Genomic DNA, 21162 nt, shown 5'->3' on the forward strand with positions numbered 1-21162 from the left:
ACCCACCCCACCCTCGAGGGGTCTTACTTCATCCAGGGAGAAATAAGGCTCATCAATCTCCCTCAGAGGGTCTCTCAGGAAGTTGAACATGAATTCCTGTACCTGAAGGGTATCTGCAGCCCAGAGCTCCTGCAGAGCCCAGGGGAGACATAAAAGGAGCCATTTCAGAATGGATTACTGCAAACCACATGCAGCTCATCCAGTTGGAAGCTTTAACCATTAAGGAGGTGGTTTTTGATGCAAGACCATCTCTGCCAGGAACTCAACTGTCAGCACAAGTGCTGGAGAGCACACAAGGAGGAAATCTGCCCTGCTTCTGAGTGGGCTTCATTTTCTCAATGCTGTGCGTTTTTCTCTCCAACAGCTCCTTTGAACAACATCTGCCATCCCTCCTCCTCCAGCAGCAAAGCCAACCCAGCTTCCTCTGGCTCTCTCCCCCTGGCTTTCCTTCATTAGCCACCAAAACACTGCATGTCCCCCCTGGTTAACTCCTGCTGGCTGCAGACACAGGCAGGGAGGTGGCAGTGGGGGACAGGAGCTCTGAGCCATGGCAGGGCTTTGCCAGCCAGCCCTGCCCTCCTGGAGGAGACCAGCAATGAGACAGGAACCTGGCAAGAGCCAAGGGCTCTGTGCTGCCCACAAACACACAGCTGGTGCCTCTGTGTGTGTCTGCACATGCATGCTGTGCTTGCTGAGTGACCCAAGATTGCTTTTAAATTGAAGAATCAGCAAATGAATCCATCAGCTGCTCTCCAGAAACTGCTGGCACCTCCTGAGCACCAGGATGGGGATGACTTGGCTGCAGCAAACCTTTGGTGACCAGCTGAGGTCACAGGGATTGGGGCAACCTCCACTGATCATTCCTGCCTCCTGGAACCCCCACTCCTCCCACATCTCCTGTTCATTTTCTGGCCAGGGTGCCCAGCTGAGTTCAGGTCTGCCCTCCCCAGTGCTTTCCCTACAACACCTCCTGCTCCAGAAGAAGCACTGCAGCCCACAGCCCACCATCCCACCCCACAGCAAGGAGCACTGAACCCCAAATGCCACCAGTGCCCACCCCACTGTCCCTCCCCACTGCCTGTGCTGAGCTCACCCTCTGGTACTCCAGCAAAAACTTCTGCAGCTCCAGCAGGGACACCCTGAAGTGCTCAGGCCTTTCTGCACCCCTGGCAAGCAGAGAGGGAGAGAAGCTTCAGTCACTGGTGCAGCACACCCTGTGAGATGCCATCTGCCCCCTCCCTGGCACGTGCAGCACTGAAGGAGCAGAGTGGCATGAGCAGAGCAAACAGAAATCCACATCCCAGAACCAGGGACCTCTCCAGGAGCAGCACAGGCCTCACACTGACAAGGGCAGGGTAACATGAAATGCTGGCGAATGCCAGCAAAAACCATTAAAGGGATGGATTAGTGAAAAAAATAAAATAAAAAAAAATAGAGGGTTTGGTTTGAACCTGAGTGTAAAGAACTAAACAGGGGCAGGGCAGTTAAGGGGTGACTGCAGACAGGACAGACCTGCAGGTATGCAGAGAACATGGGCTCATGGACACTATTCACAGGGAATGAAGAAGGGAACTGTTTGAAGGTGATAATCTCAAAAGACTGGTCCATGACTACTGTAAGTCACAATGGACAGCCAAGGCTATGCCAATGCCAAGTCACAGCCAAGGGCCATGCTGGGCACTAACACCACAAAATTCAAAGGGGACTGGGCAGTGCTGGCTGTCCTGGGCAGAGGGATGAGCCAGATGATCTGCTGAGGGTCCTGACATCTCTTTTCTATGGTTATAGGAAAAAAAGGAAGAAAACCACTGGGAATTACTGGACAAGTCAGTAAGTTTTTCACTCTTCAGCTCCTGTGTCTAAATTCAAGCTTTTTCTATCACAGCCAAGGGGAGCAGAGGGCAGGGAAGGGCACGGCTGGCACTGCCTGGGTGGGGAGGGCTCTGCAGCCACCACGAGCATAATCCCTGGGAGATGGCTTGAGATCCGACCACATCAACCAATTAACCTGACCTGAAACCCACTGGGATGTCTGGGAGGGACAGAGCCCTCCCTGCCCCGAGCTAAAGTGCCTGCAGCAGTGATGTTTGTTCAGAGCACAGCACCACAGGCAGCACAGGAGCAGGAGGAGTGCATAATGCCTCATCCCAACATGCTGCTGCAGGCCCCAAAGATGTTATGGAGCAAAAGAAAACAGCCCTTTCCCCAGAAAACACAGAGAATGATCCACCTGTCCAAGAACGGAACATCCATCTGCAAAAGAAGAAGCACAAGCATTAGGTTTGCACTCAGTAACTTTACTCTCAAGAGAAGAGCTCACCCCGAGGGCAGCAGGGTTAAAAAGTCAGTTAAGTGGGGATGGCCAGAAACCAAATAAGGTTTCTCCCTTCCCTCTCCTCCCCTGGGGAATTAATTCAGCTCTTACTGTTTTCTGGGCACTGAACATGAGGCTGCGGTAGAGCTGTGCAAACTGGCCATAGGTGATATCCCCATTCCTCTGCTCCACATCCTGAAAAACAAATCAAACCCAGAGGTTTTACAGAGGCCACAGGCTTAAGGAATGTCTCTTCCCACCAGTATCCCTGGGGAAAGAAAGAGGAGAAAAAAGCCAAAACTCATCCAGACTTTGCCTCCTGCACAACGGCCTCAAGTTGTGCCAAGGGAGGATTAGATTGGGTATTTTGAAAAATTCATGAAAACAGTGGTCAGGCATTGGAACAGGCTGCCCAAGCAGCGGTGCAGTCACCATCTCTGCACCTGCTCAAAAAACTTGTGGATGTGGGACATGGGGACGTGGTTTAGTGGGCATGGCAGTGCTGGGCAATGGTTGGACTCAATGATTTTAGAGGGCTTTTCCAATCTTAACAAATCTGCCACAGTCTCTGCTGGGGCCAGCGAGACCCTGCAGTGCCCAGGGCACGGGCACATACTAAAATGAGTTTTGCAATTCCCCAAGCTCACCCACCACAAAGGCACCCCACACACAGATAAAGTGTGACCACTTAGTGAATACTTACAAAAGGACAATTTGATTTTTGTTTGCCCAGAGTGTCTGAAGTGCCTGGAAACTGCAAGACCCAAAGTGTGTGCTCTCCTTTGGATACACCACTCTTTGGCCTTGGGGTTCTGTGCTGCTGGGAGCAGCTGGTCACCACGAGATGACCCTTCATGGGTCAGTGGTGATGCTGGCAGAGCATCTCTCCCTGGCAGGGGGTGCAAGAGCCAGGATGCAGGACCTGGCAGCTGCTCTGCCCTCTACCCCACCAGCACCAGCCCATGACTGGAGCCAGGAGCAACGAGGGGAGTGTGGGAGGCAGGGTGGGGTAAGGAGAGGGTGCTGGCCACAAATGGGCCAGGGCGCGGCACCCAGTGGGAGCTGGCACCTCTTCAGTCACCACCGTGGGTGGGGGCCCTCCCAGGAACGGCTGGGAGGCTCTGCAGTATGCAAACACTCCCTGGGAGCTGAACCACCAGCAGCTTTTGCTCAGAGGCTGCTGAGGGGGAGAGCAGAGGGGTCCCACACTCACCGTGAGCCGCTCGCGCAGGAACCTCATGTTGGGCACGCGGTAGTTGACCTGGGACAGCATGTTCTTCAGATCCTTGGCAGAGATCCTGGCCCGGCAGGGGAGAGAGGGGACACCTGGTCAGCAGGCTGGCATGGAGGGGGGCTCACCCTGGGGCTGGAACAGGCACAGAGAGGCCGTGCCCAAAGGGACACCAGCTGTGGCACAAGGATGGATGTGTGACCCCGGGACGATGCTGAGGCTGGAACAGTGGGGAGATGTGGGGAGCAGAGAGAGGTACCTGCACATCAGTGGGGACTGCAAACACTGCTCCTGCAACTCCTGACAGAGCAGGGTGAGCCCAGCAGCCTCTGGCTGATGCCACAGCTGACAGGCAGCACCCACTGCTTTAAAAGAACGAGCAGCAAAAAGCATTTCTCAAGTATCTGTGCCCCAGCATTCATGCTGGGTGACCAACTCCTTTCCAAAACCCACTCCCTGGCCTGCTGGAGGACAGGATCTCTGAGTGGTTAGGACTCAGCTAATTTTATCTTAAGGAGAGGAAAAAGGCCATTTTAGGTCCCCAGCCACAGGCACAGCCCACATTGTGCCCAGCTGTGCTCCCCAGCCCCACAGGCAGGGAGCAGCCAGTGTGGCTGTGCTTCCCCAAGCTTCCACACCACAGGTGCTGCTTCCACACCAGGGAAAGCTCCAGTGCCAGCCCTGAGCAGGATCCCACAGCCCAGCAGGCAGGAAGGAGCTCGGGGCTCCCCTTGTGTGTTCTGGAACTGTCCCCACATGGGGCACCAGCCCTGCAGCAAGGGGAAATGAGGATGCCTCCCATCTGCAGGGTTTAGAAGCTGAGGGGTCTGTGTCCAATCATCTTCTGGCAGCTCCTGCCTTAAAAGCAAGTCCTGGGAGTCCACCCCTGCAGTCACAGATGGTGCTCCTGTCCCCCACTGAGCACGTGGGAACACAGCATCCTACAGGATGCTCCCCCATCCCACAAAGCACAGGGCAAGTCTGGAAATCCTTATGGCTTCAGGGTGCAAATATAAAAATAGCAGGGAAGATGCCCTGCACAGGGGATTTAACCCAGGGGTGTGCTGGCATTCACATGTGACATCCATTTTACACTCTTCCCTGAGAGCAGGGTGATCTCAAACAGCACAGGAAGGAGGAGGGATGGAGAGGGAGAAACAGGCTGGTGTCAGGCGCTGCAGAGCCCAGGGCTGGGCAGCCAGCAGCACACAGAGAGCCCTTGTTCCTGGCCTCAGAGCCTGGGACCCACACACAGCCACAGCAGGACCTGGCCCAGCTCCTGGGCCCTGCCCAGGGCCAGCCAAGACTTTGCAGCGTCCTGCCACTCACTGGCAGAACAGAAAAAGAATAAAAAAGAAGCTGGGAAATGGCCCCAGCCTCGCTTTTTTCATACAGTCAGCAACACACACACAGCACGAGTACCTCCCCTGCATCTCCACTCCCTGGGCAGGTGCAGTGACCCTGGGGGCTCAGAGTGAGTGTTCTGGGGAGGAGATCCTGCCTTTTCCCACTTCAAACACATCCAGCAGCCACAGCAATGTGCAGGGTGCTGTGTGTCCCCCGGGGCAGGGGGTCCTGGGTGACAGGGAAATAAATGTGTGCAGTGAGCAGGAGTACAATGAGAGATATCCTCACATCAGCAACCACAGCTGCCATGGGACCCCCACCAGCACACACAGAGCCCCCAGGGCTGCCCAGCAGCAATCCCTCCTTGCTGAGAGCATGAGGCTGCACAAAAGGTCATGGAGAAAGAGCAGGAGAGGCTGGAAGAGCAGAAGCAGCAGCAGCAGCCACCCCTGGGGGCTCTCTGGAGCTGCCACTCAGCTCTGGGCATGCTGAGCTGCATCACAGGAGGTGCTGGAGTGTCACAGACATCTTTTATGAAAAATCCTTTCCTTAGGATTTTTCCTCCTGAGAAGCTGGGAGGCCTCAGGAACAAAATGTAAACATTGATTATCTGCTGCTGTGGAATGCAACAGGTGCATCTGTGATTGGTCTCATGTGGTTGTTTCTAATTAATGGCCAATCACAGTCAGCTGGCTCGGACTCTCTGAGCCACAAACCTTTGTTATTCATTCCTTTCTATTCTTAGCTTAGCTATCCTTCTCATCAAACCTTTTCGTCTATTCTTTTAGTATAGTTTTAACGTAATATATATCATAAAATAATTAATTAAGCCTTCTGAAACATGGAGTCAGATCTACATCTCTTCCCTCATCCTAAGACCCCTGTGAACACCATCACAGTGGAGCACAGCCCTGTCACAGCTGTGACCAGCATTTCCCTCTCAGCCACAGGAGGAGGACAGGGTACAGAAAGATTTTTATTTATTGTGTGTTACTCATCACGTTAAACTTGCTGGAGACCTTGGATAAACAGCTTGGCAGTATTTTCAGACTAGAAAGTAAAAACAAAATAAACTTAATTTTTTTTCTACAGAGCAATTTTTAAGGTTTCATGACAAACAGGCCAGAGGCCCAGGCTCTCACAGGGGATGGAAACATTCCCCTGCCAGCCCTCAGTGTGTGAATGCTGCTCCCACAGCCATGGGCAGTTCTCCTGGCCAGAGGTGAAACAGTCTCCTCCAGAGCAATTAGGAAAAAAAAAAACCCAGCATCCTGTTATCCTCCTCTTTCCACCTAACCTGCCCTGGAAAAACAAATATACCCAAAGGGCCAGCAGCCAGGGGAAAAAGCCAGCATCTGCTGGGGCTGCAGGGGACAGCCCAGCCCCCAGACAGGGCACAGAGGAGAAAAGCTCCTACAGGAGCCAGGGGGTACACAAATGCTGGGAATTATTTCTGCAGCTGCCAAAACCCTCTCTGTTCTGGAAAGGATCAAGGATGGTGTGCAAGGGGGGTAAAAAAAAGAATAAAAAAAATCACAACTCACTGTTCCCTTTGAAAACCCACTTCCAGGCTGAGAGGCAAAAGCAAAGAGCTCAGTGACATTAAATTGAATGCTGGAATGCCTCACAGGGGCCAAGATTTAATCCAGGAGATGTGTGTGTCACATAACTGCAGCCTCTACCTTGCAGAAAACACAGGGATGTTTGTAAAATGTTTGTAAAATGGGAAAACCCCAAATCTTTCCACATCCCTTCTGTTGATGTTCTGCTCCTCCCACTGCCTGGGCTCTCCTAATTCTGCACTGAAAGCTCTCCCTCTGGGTGACAGGTAAGGAATGTATTGGATTTTGCTGCCTCAATTCTACATGCTAATAGAAAGATGATATCAACAGAAACAACAGTGGTGCACCAGGCTGGCTGTCAGCTCTGCTGCTCTGCCTTGGGCACACAGATCTATACCTGCAATCTCCTTTTGTGCTGCTGGCATGCCATTTCACCAGTTTTATTGCACAACCAGGGGTAAAAAGGACCAATTATTTCCATTTTTCCTGCACTCCTCCTCCAAAAACTCCACACAGCCACTCCTGCACCTGCCTCAGTGCTCTCCACTGCAGAATTAGGAAATGTTTTGCCCAGTCACCACTGTGTATACAGCCCAAGCCTGGATTCAAAAGGTGTGTGGCTTATGCAGAGCAGCTGCAACAGATTAAAGATCCTCTTCTTCCCTTTCTGTGAGGATTTCTTCCTTTTCTGTGAGGATTTATCCCCCCTCCACAAAATCCCCATGCACCTGTTGCAGACATCTTTTATGAAAAATCCTTTCTTTAATTTTTTTCCTCCTGAGAAGCTGAGAGGCCTCAGGAACAAAATGTAAACAATGATTATCTGCTGCTGTGGAATGCAACAGGTGCATCTGTGATTGGTCCATGTTGGTTGTTTCTAATTAATGGCCAATCACAGTCAGCTGGCTTGGACAGAGAGTGCGAGACACAAGCCTTTGTTATCATTCTTTCTTATTCTATTCTTAGCCAGCCTTCTGATGAAATCCTTTCTTCTATTCTTTTAGTATAGTTTTAATATAATATATATCATAAAATAATAAATCAGCCTTCTGAAACATGGAGTCAGATTCTCATCTCTTCCCTCAACCAAAAACCCCTGTGAACACCGTCACATGCACCCAGCAGTGCTCTCTCTCAGAATAAATCACTGCAAAGGCAAAAACATCCAGCGCAGCAGGATCTGCCCCATGCAACACCCTCCTGGCCAGGATCAATTTATCCCCTGGCTGTCCTGGGAGGGGCACAACAGACCAAAGGCCAAAGCAGAGGATGCTCTGGAGCCCAGTGCTCTGCAGCCAGCCCTCTCTGGAGATCAGAGCATGGAAAAGGGGCAGGTGGGACCCAGGTGCTGCACAGCAGGCAGGGCTGGTGCCCCCAGGGGAGGGAGCACATTAACATGGGGATCAGTGCTGAAAGGCTAATGGGCCCAGTTAACATCACTGACAGGGGAGAGGCAAGTCCCACACAACAGCAGCTCAGTGAGAGCAGCTCTGGGACTGGAAAACTGGCAATGGCAGCGGGACAGAGAGCAGAGCATGGCAGAGCTCTGTCGGAACCCAGCACATCCCTCTGGCTGTCCTGGACTGCCAAGACCCTGCCAGGGGGCTCAGAGACCCTGGCACAGAGCCCAGAACACCTGTGGGTTTGATTATGACCCATGGAGCAAATCACCAACCTTATATGAAGATCAGCAAACACAACAGTTTAAGTAGAATAACAGTGAATTTATCACAGGGGGAAAAAATAGATTTTGGTGTTTTTAGAATGGGAGTTCAGGCGGCAGGATGGAGAAATCTGAGCTTGTCCAGCCTTTCTCCTTCTTCTTCTTGGCCTCCATCTTCTGCTGTGATGGTGGCACTTACAGATTGGTTTAGAGTAGAAGCTCACTGTCTAATATAGGTGATAAGTATTGGGAAGTAATTGTAAATATTGTACACGTAGTTTTTAGTATAAAGACATAACACTGCCCTGGGGGCAGGCAGAGTGCCTGGAACTGTCCTGCTGGACGGACCTTGGCAGGGCAGGAGAAAATGTTTTATAGGTAAGACACAATAAACAACCTTGAGACCGAGAACTGAAGAGCTCCGACTCCTTCTTCAAGCACTGGGCTGGGGAAAGAGACTTTTAACATTTCTTGGGGTCACAGTGATCAGCTAAAGATCCTGAGAGAACTCACCTCCCCAGCAGGAAAATGGTCCCTCCTTTATCTAACAGTGACTCATGACCCAATTCCCTTCCCTTACCTCCTCATCACATTTTCCTTGCTAGCACAACACTAAGTACTCACCCAAGCACCCCACAAGCCAAGCAGTGGGATGATCCATGCCCTGATGGGCCTCAGAAAAGGAGAACAGAACAAACAGGGTGGGGAATAATAAACACAACCCAATTCAGCCCTGATGGGGGGCCCTGAACTGCCTCTTGGCTCTTTGATGTCTGCTCCCTTGGGTGGTGCCAGCTGGGGGAAGGTGTCAAGGTGTTACTGGGTCTAAACAGCTGAGAAATAGGGCAGGAAAACAAGACAGCTTTTATATATATTTTTTTTTTTTTAATTCAGTGAAAATCAGCCAGGGAAGTTTGGGAGTTGGATTAAAGGTTCCTCGAAAATGAGCATTAAAAGGCTAAAGAACCCAATAAAAAACCCAGAGGGTTTCAAGTGCAAGGTGAGCCCTCCCAGCCCAAACCCTCCTCCTCACCTGTCCTCCCGGTTGCGATCCAGGGAGTAGAACTGCTTCCGGAGCCACCTGGGTGGGAAGGCACAAACAGGCACAACTCAGCCCCTCAACAACCAGCCCCTGCTCCAACCCCTCTCTGGAGGATGCTCAGTGCCACACCATCCTCTCCCACACCCCTCCTTCCCACCAGGGAACCCAGCTCTGCCCCTTTCACAGGCAGCCTACCCTATTTTCATACAAGTTCTGCTTTAAAAGTGCCTCTGCACTGAAGTGCTACAGATAATACAGGCTGTGCACACACAGAAACATCAATTTGTGGTGAAGCTCCTTCTCCCTGATGCATGAGATCAGACTCTGGGGTCAGCAGGATGAAGCTGCTGGAGTGCAGAGGCAGAAGTGCTGGGTCAGCACAGCTCAGAGAGGGAATGTCACTGTGCTCACCTTTCTCTGTCAAAACAGACAGAAGGGAAAAGAGAAAACACGTGCAGGAAAAGGCTTTCCTCACCTTTCAATCTGCAGGGGGGTGGGTGCTCTCAGAGTGTCTGCCACCAGCCAGTTCAGCCCCTTGATCCACATATTGACCTCATCCTCAGAAGTGGCTGTGGAAAACATATAGAAGTGGCAAGAAGGGACACACAGCAGGATTGATCACCAACCCAAACCTCTCGGGACTATGCCAGCACTTTACATGCCCTATTCCTTGCTTCAATCCCTTTCTGGTAACATTTCTCCCCCACACAGGTGCTCTGGCTGGTTCCTCTCCATGGATGGATGTGGCTGGCTGCACATCCCACTCCCAAGAGCTGGGAGTTATCTTTGTCCCACAACAGTGAGGCTGCCTGGGCTCTGTGAGGATGAAGCTCTAGCTCAGCCCTGCCTGGCACAGCCCCAGGAGAGCTCTACCTTGCAAGCTGAGGGTTTTCAGGCGGAATTCTGTGCCGTAGAGGACCACAAAGCAGTGAGAGTGCTCTGGTCGGAAACACGGATCCTCCTGGTAGCGGTCAAAGTCCCGCGAGTTCCTCCCCGGCCGGATCTCCTTGATCTCACGGATGTCCACTGGGAGAGAGGGAAAACATTCAGTGAACAGCTTGGCATTCCCACAGCACTGGAGAAAGAAGAGCACAGATGTTGTCACCTTATTGCAGGGGTTCCATACTGGTGTCTCCTTATCACAAAAGTTCCATACCTCCTTGGTGTTTCTCATGGGCAGCTCCTCAGAGCACTGACTCTTTCTCCTTCCCAAAGCAGCCACCTGACCCCAGTTCCCTTCTCAACCAGCCACCCCCCTCTTCTATAGCACTCTTCTTCTCAGGCCTGTTCCTAGTCTTTGATAATTGGCCCAGCTGCACCTCCTTTAAGGGTAAGATTACTTTCCACACTGTCTTTATTTTCTTATATTCTGTCCCCCTACACACAGATGAAGTGGATTTAGTCATCTGCAGAGCTGGGTTAGCACCTAGCACATGATGGCAGCCCCAGGCTGACACCCTGTAAGCACAGCCCCCTCTTACTGCTTCCCAAGGAGGTTTACCCAGCCAGAACCACCCCAATTTCCTCTGTGTTCCCCAAAAGCACCTGAATTCTCCCCCACAGGGATCCCCAGGAAGGGGCAGCTCTGAGCAGGCTGGAACATTAGCACTAAGCAAGGAGGACACTGAAAAGGGAGCATCTCACAGAGGAAATTCTGGGAAAGGATTCCTATTGCCATAGAACAAAGAGAACAACAGCAGCAGCAAGGAAAAAAAAAAAAACAAAAAAACCCAAAACAATGAAACCCAACCCAAACCCAAGAATTTTTGCTTCCTGGAAAAATAGTTTCTTAAATGCTCGTGGGAATCAAATAACAACATTTCTGAGTCACATTTCCAAAGCAGATGATGCTTCTGAGCAATGCAGGATGGAGATTACTGCAAACCTGGCATGTAATTCATCCTAATTAAACTCCACTTACTGCACTCACTGTGGATCATCTCCCCTTTCATTTCTATTTACTGCAGCTTAAAACCAGACAGAAATGTGACCTGCTCATCACCCACAGCATGAACTGCAGCATGAGAGATGATGCTCTCTCCAAACCGCACAGCAAGGCAGACACAGGGATTGACTTTGGGAGGATTTGTGAAGCACAAAGGATGTTGGATCCTCTCCTGGATCCTGCAGCACTGAGGGTGCACCTGGAGACAGTGGCAGCCTGCTCATTGCCTGGCACTGCACACATCAGACTGTCCACTCTGAATTTTAAGGGTGTCCTGTGCAGAGCCAGGAACTGCATCTCATGATCCTTGTGGGTCCCTCCCAACTCAGGATATTCTGTGACTCTAATAACCCTCCCAAAGCTCATCAAGCTGTGACAAGGGCATAGAAAGACCCAGTTCCTTGGGGCTGCAAAGCAAGGACAGACAAGCTTCCTAAAATAAGCAAGAATGTGACTTTTTGAGGCATCACCTACCCTTTGGAAAGGAGCTGTCTGGCAGCTCAAATGTTTGCATGCCCTGCCATAACCTCACCCATGTGCTCACATCCTTAGTGACACAGCAGGTTATTTTAGCCCATAAAAACCCATCCCACAGCTCAGGTCTGTGCAACAGGACACACACAGAGGGGCTGAAGGCTAATCCTGCCCTTGGAGGATGCAGGGTTTGACCAACACAGGGGGGAAAACACGTCAGATGGTTTTTCATGGTAATCTACCAGGCAATAACTACCAAATTAAAGTGCTGGGATATTCCTGCCCTGTCTTTGCAAGTGCTGTCTGCACTTTAGGATGTTACAGAGTTTGCTGTGCCCTGTGCTCACCCCTCCCTGCACAGAGCACCAGCAGGTTATTACCCAGTGAGGCTGTTACAGAGTGCATACCTAAAATCCACGCACTGGAGAGAGCCCTGGAGCAAATGAGGCGCTTATCAAGGACAAAAGCACGCAGGGAATTCCTGGGGCAAAGGGCAGGAGCCGTGAGGATGGGGCAGGAACCTCCTGCCCACGCATACCTGCAGCTGCTTGCTGTTCTCTCTCACCTCCCAAACCTGCCTGAGTGTGCTGGGGAAGGCAGCTGGGGTTTGGTTTGTGCAGCACAGGGCTGAGCCCAGGCTGCCCTGCTCCATCCCCAGCACAGGGCTGAAGGGTGAAGCACGTGGGGGGGTCCCAGCTCCACATGCACACCTGGGGCAGGCCCTCCAAAGACAAATCCTCTGCCACCAAGGTGAGCCACATCTCCTCCTCCCCAAGCTGCCCTATCCCACGAGTGTACAAACTGGTCCTTATCCCACCTGGGATGTGGCAAGAGAGGAAGAACTTCATTGTTGCAGACATCTTTTAATGAAAATCCTTTCTTTAGGATTTTTTGCTCCTGAGAAGCTGGGAGGCCTCAGGAACAAAATGTAAACACTGATTATCTGCTGCTGTGGAATGCAACAGGTGCATCTGTGATTCGTCCATGTTGGTTGTTTCTAATTAATGGCCAATCACAGTCAGCTGGCTCAGACTCTCTCTGTCCAAGCCACAAACCTTTGTTATTTATTCCATTCCATTCTTAGCTTAGCTAGCCTTCTGAGATGAAACCTTTTCTTCTATTCTTTTAGTACAGTTTTAATGTAATATATATCATAAAATAATAAATCAGCCTTCTGAAACATGGAGTCAGATCTCCATCTCTTCCTTCAACATAAGGCCCCTGTGAACACTGTCACACTTGGTCCTGCAGTGATGGCAGAGGAAAGCTCTGTGATGGAACAGGAACCCAGCTGCAGCATCCCTCACCCCCATGAACTAAAAAGGCAACTCAGCCCTTTCAGTGAAGCACTCAAATCCATATAAAACATCCTCTCCCTTCCCCTGCTGTCCCAGGGAGGAGCATCCTGTGCCCAGGGATCAGTGGGCAGAGCTGGGTGCCCCAGAGCAGAGCCAGCAGCGCACAGGGCAGGGTGGATGAGCAGTGCTGGGACTGCAGCCTGGAGCAGGCTGGCTCCTCTGCAGCCCTCCTGGGTCTGTGTGCAGCCAGCAGAGGCTCTGGGAAGGAGGCAGCACAGCCCATCCAGCCCAGGGATGCTCTGAGCTCCCCAGACGGTTCCACAGCGCACTCTGAGCCATCCCAGGGCTCCACAAACTGCTGTGCCCTTCACAACCTCCCAAACTTCACCACTGCCAGGAGAAACAGCCTGGCCCTCCCTTTGTCTCCAGGGCTGAAAACAAAAATTAAAAAAGAAAAAAAAAAGTCCCATTTCTGGGCAAAGAGCCCTCTTTCAGCAGGAGTGGGTTGCATCAGAAAGAAAAAGCTGACCCCAGATCCACCTCCCTCACCATGTAAGAAAATAAACCCCCACCAAATTACCCTCTGGTTACATGAAAACCAAAACCAGATCCACCCTTGAAGTCATTTAAAACTGAAACTCCATCCAAGCCTCATTTCCCCGCTGATGGATGGGGTGTTGTAACGTGCAAGGGTAAGCACAGCCTGGAACAGGCTCTGAGGGTTGCAAAACAGCCACCTCCAGAGGATTTCTGCAAAGATGGAAAACTGATTCAATTCAACCAAAAAAATAAAAAATAAAAAAGCTGACCAAAAAGAGCATTTATCCAGATGACTTTCCAGGATGGGTTTATCAGGGACAGCCTCCAAGCAAACACCCACCCCTCAACAGGCACTGCTGGGTGTCCCTGGGGAGAAATGCAGTGAGAGGCAGGGGTCAGTGCCAGCCCAGCTGGCTGACATGGGCTGATCCTGCCTGGGGGCAGCGGAAAGGCCTCCAGCCTGCTCACTCTGGCACAGAAAAAGAGGTTAAACAAAGAGCCTTCCTGCTATTTAGCATTGTGGATCCCACTGAGCACAGCCATGTGGTCATCCCCAGGCTTCCCATCCCTGCAAGGGGCACCAAAGGGTCAGGTGGCCCCCAGGGAGAAAGAGGAAAAAGAAATGTGAGTAAAATACAAGAAAAATCTATTATTCAGCAGTCTGGAGAGTAAAGCAGTGCCACCTCCCCTTTTAGTATTTCAGTGGGAGCCCCTTGGAGTGGCCATTTGGGCCAGCAGTGGCTTTAGGAGCTGCAGGAGCATCCTGGCTCTCCTGCTGCACCCACCAGCCTGGTGTTCCCCCACCAGCAGCCCTGCCCTGGCTCTGCTGCTGCAACCCAACACCGGCTGCAAGAACAACAAAACCTCAGCACAGCTCCCCTGTGAGCTCAGGAATGGCTGGGCAAGCTCTAAGTGCTTGGCTGGCTGGGGGCCAGAGCCCTCAGCACCTCTCTGTCTGCCTGGAGCTGTCTCTGCCCTTTGCTGTTCATGGAGCTCCTTCCTCTGCCCTGCAGAGCCCCAAAGCCCTGGCAGGCTGCAGGGGAATCAGGCAGAGCCAGCTGAATTAGGGTGGCTCTGGGGACACGTGTGTGACACCCATCATGAGCACAATGAGTGTGGGGACACGTGTGTGACACCCATAATAAACACACCGAGTGTAGGGACACGTGTGTGACACCCATCATGAGCACAATGAGTGTGGGGACACGTGTGTGACACCCATAATAAACACACTGAGTGTAGGGACACGTGTGTGACACCCATCATGAGCACAATGAGTGTAGGGACAGGTGTGACACCCATAATAAACACACTGAGTGTAGGGACATGTGTGTGACACTCATCATGAGCAAATGAGTGTAGGGACAGGTGTGTGACACCCATCATGAGCACACTGTGTAGGGACAGGTGTGTGACACCCATCATGAGCACACTGAGTGTGGGGACATGTGTGTGACACCATCATGAGCGCACTCAGTGTAGGGACATGTGTGTGACACCCATCATGAGCACACTCAGTGTGGGGACAGGTGTGTGACAACCATAATGAGCACAATGAGTGTAGGGACATGTGTGACACTCATAAGGAGCAAATGAGTGTAGGGACAGGTGTGTGACACCCATCATGAGCACACTGAGTGTGGTCCTGCCCTCTGCATCCCCTTCAGGGGAGGCCAAGCACTCAGCACAACAGTCAGGAGTGCATGTCACATTGGTATTGGTGTTCAGAGTGACAACTGCTCATCCTCTCAAGGCCACAAGCTCCCCTTCATCCACAGGCTAAAGCAGGCAGAGTAACTGTGAAATTTAACATCCTTAATTGAACATCCCTGAACTGAAACATCCCTGCTCAGACGAGGTTACTGCATCCCCGGTCAGGTTTCCAGAGGAAGAGCCAGTGCCATTAGCAGATGGCTTATCCAGACAGGACAACAAGAAACCAGCTGAGGCCTCTCATTTGACCTTAACTGGTTTTTCAGAGGGCAGGGAGCATGGCTGAGGCATCCTGGAGGCCAGCAAGCACCAAAGCAGCAGCAGCCTGTGTCCCAGAGCATCCCTCACCCCCATGAACTAAAAAGACGCTCAGCCCTTTCAGTTAAGCATTCAAATCCACATAAAACATCCTCTCAGTCCCCTTGCTGTCCCAGGGAGATGCTCAGGGGATCAGTGGGTCCCACAGCTCTTGCTGCTACCACATGCAGGTGGTACCTGTGCCTCAGGAAAAGGAGCAGGCAAAGCCATTTTCCCCTCCAGACTCAGCTCAGCCATGGCTCAGGTTGCTCTAACAAGGTGCTTCATCTCACCTGCATCACAAACTGGGTTTTTTTTTGCTCCAAGCCACTGGATTTTGCTATGAAGTCTCAATATCACCACCCCAGTGCCAGCAACATCCATGGGGATGGGATGGGGGGAAAACAGATCAGTGTGCTGGAGAGGGGACAACAGGGAGCTCCTGGCCAGCCAGGGTGATGGGGCTGGCCTGGATGCCAGCTCAGATCCTGGATCCCCTCTCAGCGCTCCTGTCACTCAGAGCAGAGTGAGAGGACGTGGCAGGGAGCTCGAGCACCACCTGGGAATGGCAGGGGCAGCAGTGCCAGCAGCAGTGCCAGCAGCAGTGCCCGGGCAGCCCATGCAGGGCACACAGGGAGGGGCTGGCTGCTCTGTGGGCACCAGGGCTTCCTGCCCAGACTCTGCTGTGCCCCCCAGTCACACGGCCTGTGGCTTCTGAGCTGCTATTCCTCCCCCCCAAATCCTTATCACCTGCAGAGGAAGCTGCAGATGTGCAGGGAGATAGGAGATGCTGCTGAGAGGATGTGAGGACCTGACCTCCCCTCCTCCACCCCACACAAAGCCCACATTAGGGGCTGGAGCAGGGAGGCAGAGATCCTGCCCAGACACTGCTCCTACAGGGCACAGTGGCCTCTTCCCAGGCTGCCTTGCCAGCACCAGCCTCACCCAGGTGGCCTTCAAGAGCTCTTGAACATCCTCTTGCTGTGAGAAGCAGAGGCAGCTGTAGGCTGCCTGACCTGTTATCATCAGCACATCTCTCCTGCTCGCCCTCAGCTGCAAGAAAATAAGTGTAAAAAGACCAAAGCTGATCCTCCCAGTGAGCAAAGCAGGATGCTGCCACCTCCCAGCCAGGGCTGGGGAGCTCAAGGAGATGGGCAGCAGGTGGCAAATGCCAGGTAAGGGCTCCAGCAACCCTCCTCCTGCAGTGCTGGGGCTCCCTCCTGTCCTCCATGGAAATTCTGAATTTGTGTAGCTGTGGGGTTTGGTACCAAATCCCAGGCTGGGCATCCAGGGCTGTTGGCTGTAGCCAGTGCCACATGCAAGGCTGGCACCTCTGAGAGCCATGGGCTTGTTGCACTGTCACCATACAGGACATGGGAGCACATTTCCATCCCACAGAGGGGCACAGCTGCTCCAGCTGAGGCAGAGCAGTCCCACATGGCTGTACCCAGTCCCACACGGCTGTACCCAGTCCCACATGGCTGTACCCGGCCCCACATGCAAGGCTGGCACCCTGAGAGCCATGGGCTTGTTGCACTGTCACCATACAGGACACAGGGGCACATTCCCACCCCAGAGAGAGGCACAGCCCCAGGTTTTGCTGACACAGAGGCTGCTCTAAGGACCTTGGTGTCCCTGTCCCAGACGAAATCAGGCTGATGGCAGCCTGAGAGCCCCTCCAGTCATCTCCCTGTCTGAGAGGCACAAATTCCACTGACTCACATGGAAAGGGGAAGCTCAGCTCTGCTGCTCTGGGCAGCCTAGGGAAGCTGCACAGCCCACCCCAGGGTGACCTTGTTCTGCATGGCATGGCAGGCTCCATCCCCCAGCCCTGCAATGGCCTGTAAGGAGCAGAATAAACCACAGGGAGGGTGGGATGGAGATGGGTGAGCACAGCTCCTGCCTCTGCCCCTCTTCCTCCCTTCCCTGCAGGGAAGATCCCATACAGCTGCAAGGAGACCAAGGTGGGCAATGATGAGGCACCAACACATGCAGGGAAGAGGGAGAGAAGCTGAAGGGAGCTGCTCTCTGGCCAGGTGTCCTTCATGGAAGGGCTGAACAGGGAACCCTCCTGTGCAATGTCCCTGCATCCCTCTCCTGGGCCTTACAGTGTCACTGATGTCCCTCCCCAGGCTCTCAGCCAGCCAGGGGAAGGGGATGGGACCAGGCAGACTGGCAAAACCAAGCAGGACAGAGGGGCAGAGGTGCCAATCCAGCAGTTCTGAAAGCACAGCTCACAGCCTGGCAGGACCACTGATGAAACCCTGGCAGAGATGGATCTGGGACCTGAGTGTCCAACAGCAGCAAACTCTCCTTGGGGCATTTTGGGGATTTCTGCACTCAATAAGGTGCCTTCCCTTCCCAGCTTTCATGCCCTGTCACAAAGCAATTGTAGACAAGAGTTGGACATTGTCCCCAGGACAGGGCACAAAGGCAAGGAGTGAAAAGCAAAGCACAGAAAAGATTTGTCCCAGTGGCAGCAAATGTCAGCGATGCTCAGACACTGTGACTCAGATTTCACCCACCCCTCCAGATGACACAATCAAGTTTCCATGACAGATTTACAGCAGAGGGGGCCAGGACCCTCAGTAGCAGCAGAGAGTGGCTTGTCCCTGTCCCCACCAGGGCTTGGACTCTGCAGTGTGAGGGCAGCACTGGGAAGAGGAGGGTGGGATGAAGATCTCATCAGCTGCTGAGCTGCTCGAAGTCACCTCAACAGCCTGGCCCCTTCCTGTCCCATGCTCAGCTCAACAGCTGCTCTGAGACTGGCAGGGCTGAGGATTTGCCAGGGCACAGATGTGAATTCCAGATGTTTGCCCTCCCCTCCATGTCCCTCTGTGCCACTGAATGCAGAGAGGCCCAGGGGCTGGAGCATCCCAGCCACAAAGTGCAGGGAGCACCTCCTGCTGTCAATCACCACCTCCTCGGATTCTCCACCTGAGTCTCTTCTCCACCCCACCACAAACCAGACACAGTTACCAGAGCAGCTGCAGGTGCAATCAAACCTGTCCCAAGGTGGTTGGAAATGGAAGCAGTGACTCTCCTCTTCCCTTTCCCCCAGATTTGCTCTCTCTGCTCTATCAGGATGGGACTCCCTGGGCTGGTTTCACCTTCCAGTCCAAGGCAGGATTTTGGGGGATAACCAGCCACAGGCATTCCTTACAGCACCATCCAAGTGGAGATGTCCAGGCACTGAGCAGATTGCCCAAGCCACACTCCCTGGCACATGACAGCATTTTCAGTTTATGGGGGAGAAGCAGAAGCCCATGGTGATGGTGTCAAACCACTTGGGACTGGTTTTTTCAATGACCTCACCTGGGATTTATTTGGTCCCCAAAACTGGAGACTTCTTCCTGTTTGTACTCCAACCTGCTCCATGGTTCATATCAAAACTGACGCATCAATGCTCCAGAAATTTCATTCCCTCACCTCCAGAACTCTTCACAAAGTGCCCCAGAGCTGCTGGAGGTTACAAGGACAATAATCCAGCTAGCAGCAAGACCTTGAGAACAGGCTGACACCAGGCACTACAGGACATGTGAGACAAGAGGGGAAAAAAAAAACCAATAAAAATCAATTTCTGCTGCTTTGCTGGGACACAGAGACAAGCAGAGCCAACTCCCCACTGCCCTGGCAGTGGAATCTGGAATCAGGGACACAGCTCTTTGGTCTTCCGAAGCTCAGGAGGGCTGAGAGCTGCAGGGATTAACAGGGCAAGGACTGCAAGCTCAGGAGAGAAGGAGGGTATGCAGAGTGCCCTGGGATCCTGGCAGGAGGAGCCAGAGGTAGGTGAGTGATGTCTGAGGGCAGGAATCCAAGCACAGGAGGGATGAGGCAGCAGGCTCTGTGCTCTGCTCTGCTGAGCCAGGGTCACCAAGAAGGACCTGGACAGACAGGCAGTGTCCAAATGCTCAGCAAACAGAGCCAGGCAGCCCCTGCCCCACCTCCTGCCAGCTGGGAAGCACGTTTATGGGGTGCAGGTCCCCAGGGCAGGCAGCCAAGGGGGTGAAAGTCCTCTGGGACATTCCCTGCCCCCAGCACCACAGCCAGCCTGACTGGGCTGCGGTTACACCACCACAGGCGAGGAGGAGGAGGAGCAGGAGGGATGAAGGATGCACTGGCACATGCAGGGGGCTGTCCTTTAATCACCACACCATCAGCACTGCTGGGAGCAAGGAAACAGGAAAAGGACTCTCAGGCAGCTGCTGTGCCCAGGCCTGCAGTGACAGCTGTCCCCAGTGTGGCCATTCCCAGCCCTGCCTGGTGTGGCCCTACCATGGGGTGATGCTCCAAGGGCTCTGCACGGGATCCCAGCAGGAGAGGAGCACAGGACAGCCCAGAGGGAATGAGAGGAGCTGCAGCAGAGATGGAAAGCAGCACAGCTGGAGCAGCAGAGCCAGGAGGCAGCAGAGCAGCCCCAGCAGGGCTCTGTGTGTCACCCAGAGCATCCCTCCAGGCCCTGGGGACACAGCACACAGCCAGCTCCTGGGGATGGAGTCTGGAGCCAGCAGAAAAGCCAACCCTGTTGTCATTATATTGCAAAGGTTCCATATTGCTGGAGTTTCACACCTCCTTGATGCTTCTTGTAGGCAGCTCCTCCAGGCACTGACTCTTCCTCATCCTCACAGCAGCCAACTGACTCCAGGTCCCCTCAACCAACCAATCCACTCTTTTATATCACTCTTCTTATTGGCTACAGCTGTGGCCTGTTAACATCAGGCCTGCTCCTAATCTTTAATAATTAACCCAGCTGCAACTCTTTGGGGGGGTAAGATTACTTTCCATACTACCTTTAATTACTTATGTTCTATCCCCCTACACAACCCTTGTCCCTAAGATGCTTCAGCCACTTCCCAAAGGAGCAGGACTGGGAAGGCAGGAGCCCTGCACACCCCCCAACATGGGTAAAGGCTGGGGGTGAGCTGCAAACCCAAGGCAGCACAGCTTTGGGATTCCATATGTCAAGGCAGGAAAAAAAGAGTTATATTCCAAGAAAAGGAAAATAAATGTGTTTGTAATGGGTTGGGGAGAAAACACAACCTGTAAGTCACAGTCCTGCCCCTTCTGCTGTGGCTTTTGGCCACTGCATCCTTAAGGCCAAGCAGCTCAGCACAGCATCCCACACCACAGAGATCATGTGCTGGACATGACCTTCTCTGAGAGGATTTCAAACCAGCACCATGGGATTGCCTGGGACAGCCAGGGATGCTCTGGGGCACCCTGACAGCACAAGGAGGGACTGACCAAAACCTCAGAGCCACAAATGTTTACAAACACAAGGGAGGACCTGCAGAGGAAAACAAGGGAGAGATCCATCCCAGATTCTGGAAGGCTTTCCATGGCTCCTCACCCAGCCAGCCATATTCAGGAGCCCAGATCAGGCTAAAGAGCCACCAGAGCACAGGAACAGCAGACATGGAGCTAAAAATCAGTTTGAAAATCACAGAGACTTTCAGAGTATGGGCTGGCAGCATCCTAAAGCTCTGCTGACCTGTACAGCCATAGTGTGGCCAGCTCTGCCAGAGACATCAGCCCATGGCTGTTTGGGTGCTCAGGGTGTTCCATAACCCTGAATCCTCCTGCCATCCCCTGTATCAAGGTGTTCAATACATGACAAGGACAGATTGAGAGGCAGCAAAGTGCTCAGAGATAAGGACACTGGGACAGGAGGGATGAGCCTGGCAGATCAGAAGCAGACAGCCCTGGCCTACAGTTCCAAGTGCTGGGGGATCTCCA

The 21162-nt window shown here is 52.8% G+C and overlaps 1 protein-coding gene across 5 annotated transcripts in view; it reads right to left on the bottom strand.

Annotated features, from left to right (window-relative positions):
• PLCG1 (phospholipase C gamma 1) overlaps positions 1-21162 on the bottom strand; it is a 47138-nt gene that overhangs the window by 17071 nt on the left and 8905 nt on the right. For 2 of the 5 annotated variants that reach the window (XM_064730195.1, XM_064730194.1), the window contains exons 2-9: positions 10033-10185; positions 9635-9728; positions 9151-9198; positions 3528-3612; positions 2426-2509; positions 2243-2253; positions 1094-1190; positions 28-129 (exon numbers count right to left, since the gene is read on the bottom strand). In XM_064730195.1, the coding sequence (XP_064586265.1) occupies positions 28-129; positions 1094-1190; positions 2243-2253; positions 2426-2509; positions 3528-3612; positions 9151-9198; positions 9635-9728; positions 10033-10185 (674 nt within the window). Of the gene's footprint in view, positions 1-27; positions 130-1093; positions 1191-2230; positions 2254-2425; positions 2510-3527; positions 3613-9150; positions 9199-9634; positions 9729-10032; positions 10186-10315; positions 10385-21162 lie in introns of those variants that run through there. The other 3 variants (XM_064730192.1, XM_064730191.1, XM_064730193.1) reach the window with 2 other exon arrangements.

The sequence above is a fragment of the Zonotrichia leucophrys genome, chromosome 20 (genome assembly GCF_028769735.1).
Source record: "Zonotrichia leucophrys gambelii isolate GWCS_2022_RI chromosome 20, RI_Zleu_2.0, whole genome shotgun sequence".
NCBI classification, from domain to species: domain Eukaryota; kingdom Metazoa; phylum Chordata; class Aves; order Passeriformes; family Passerellidae; genus Zonotrichia; species Zonotrichia leucophrys.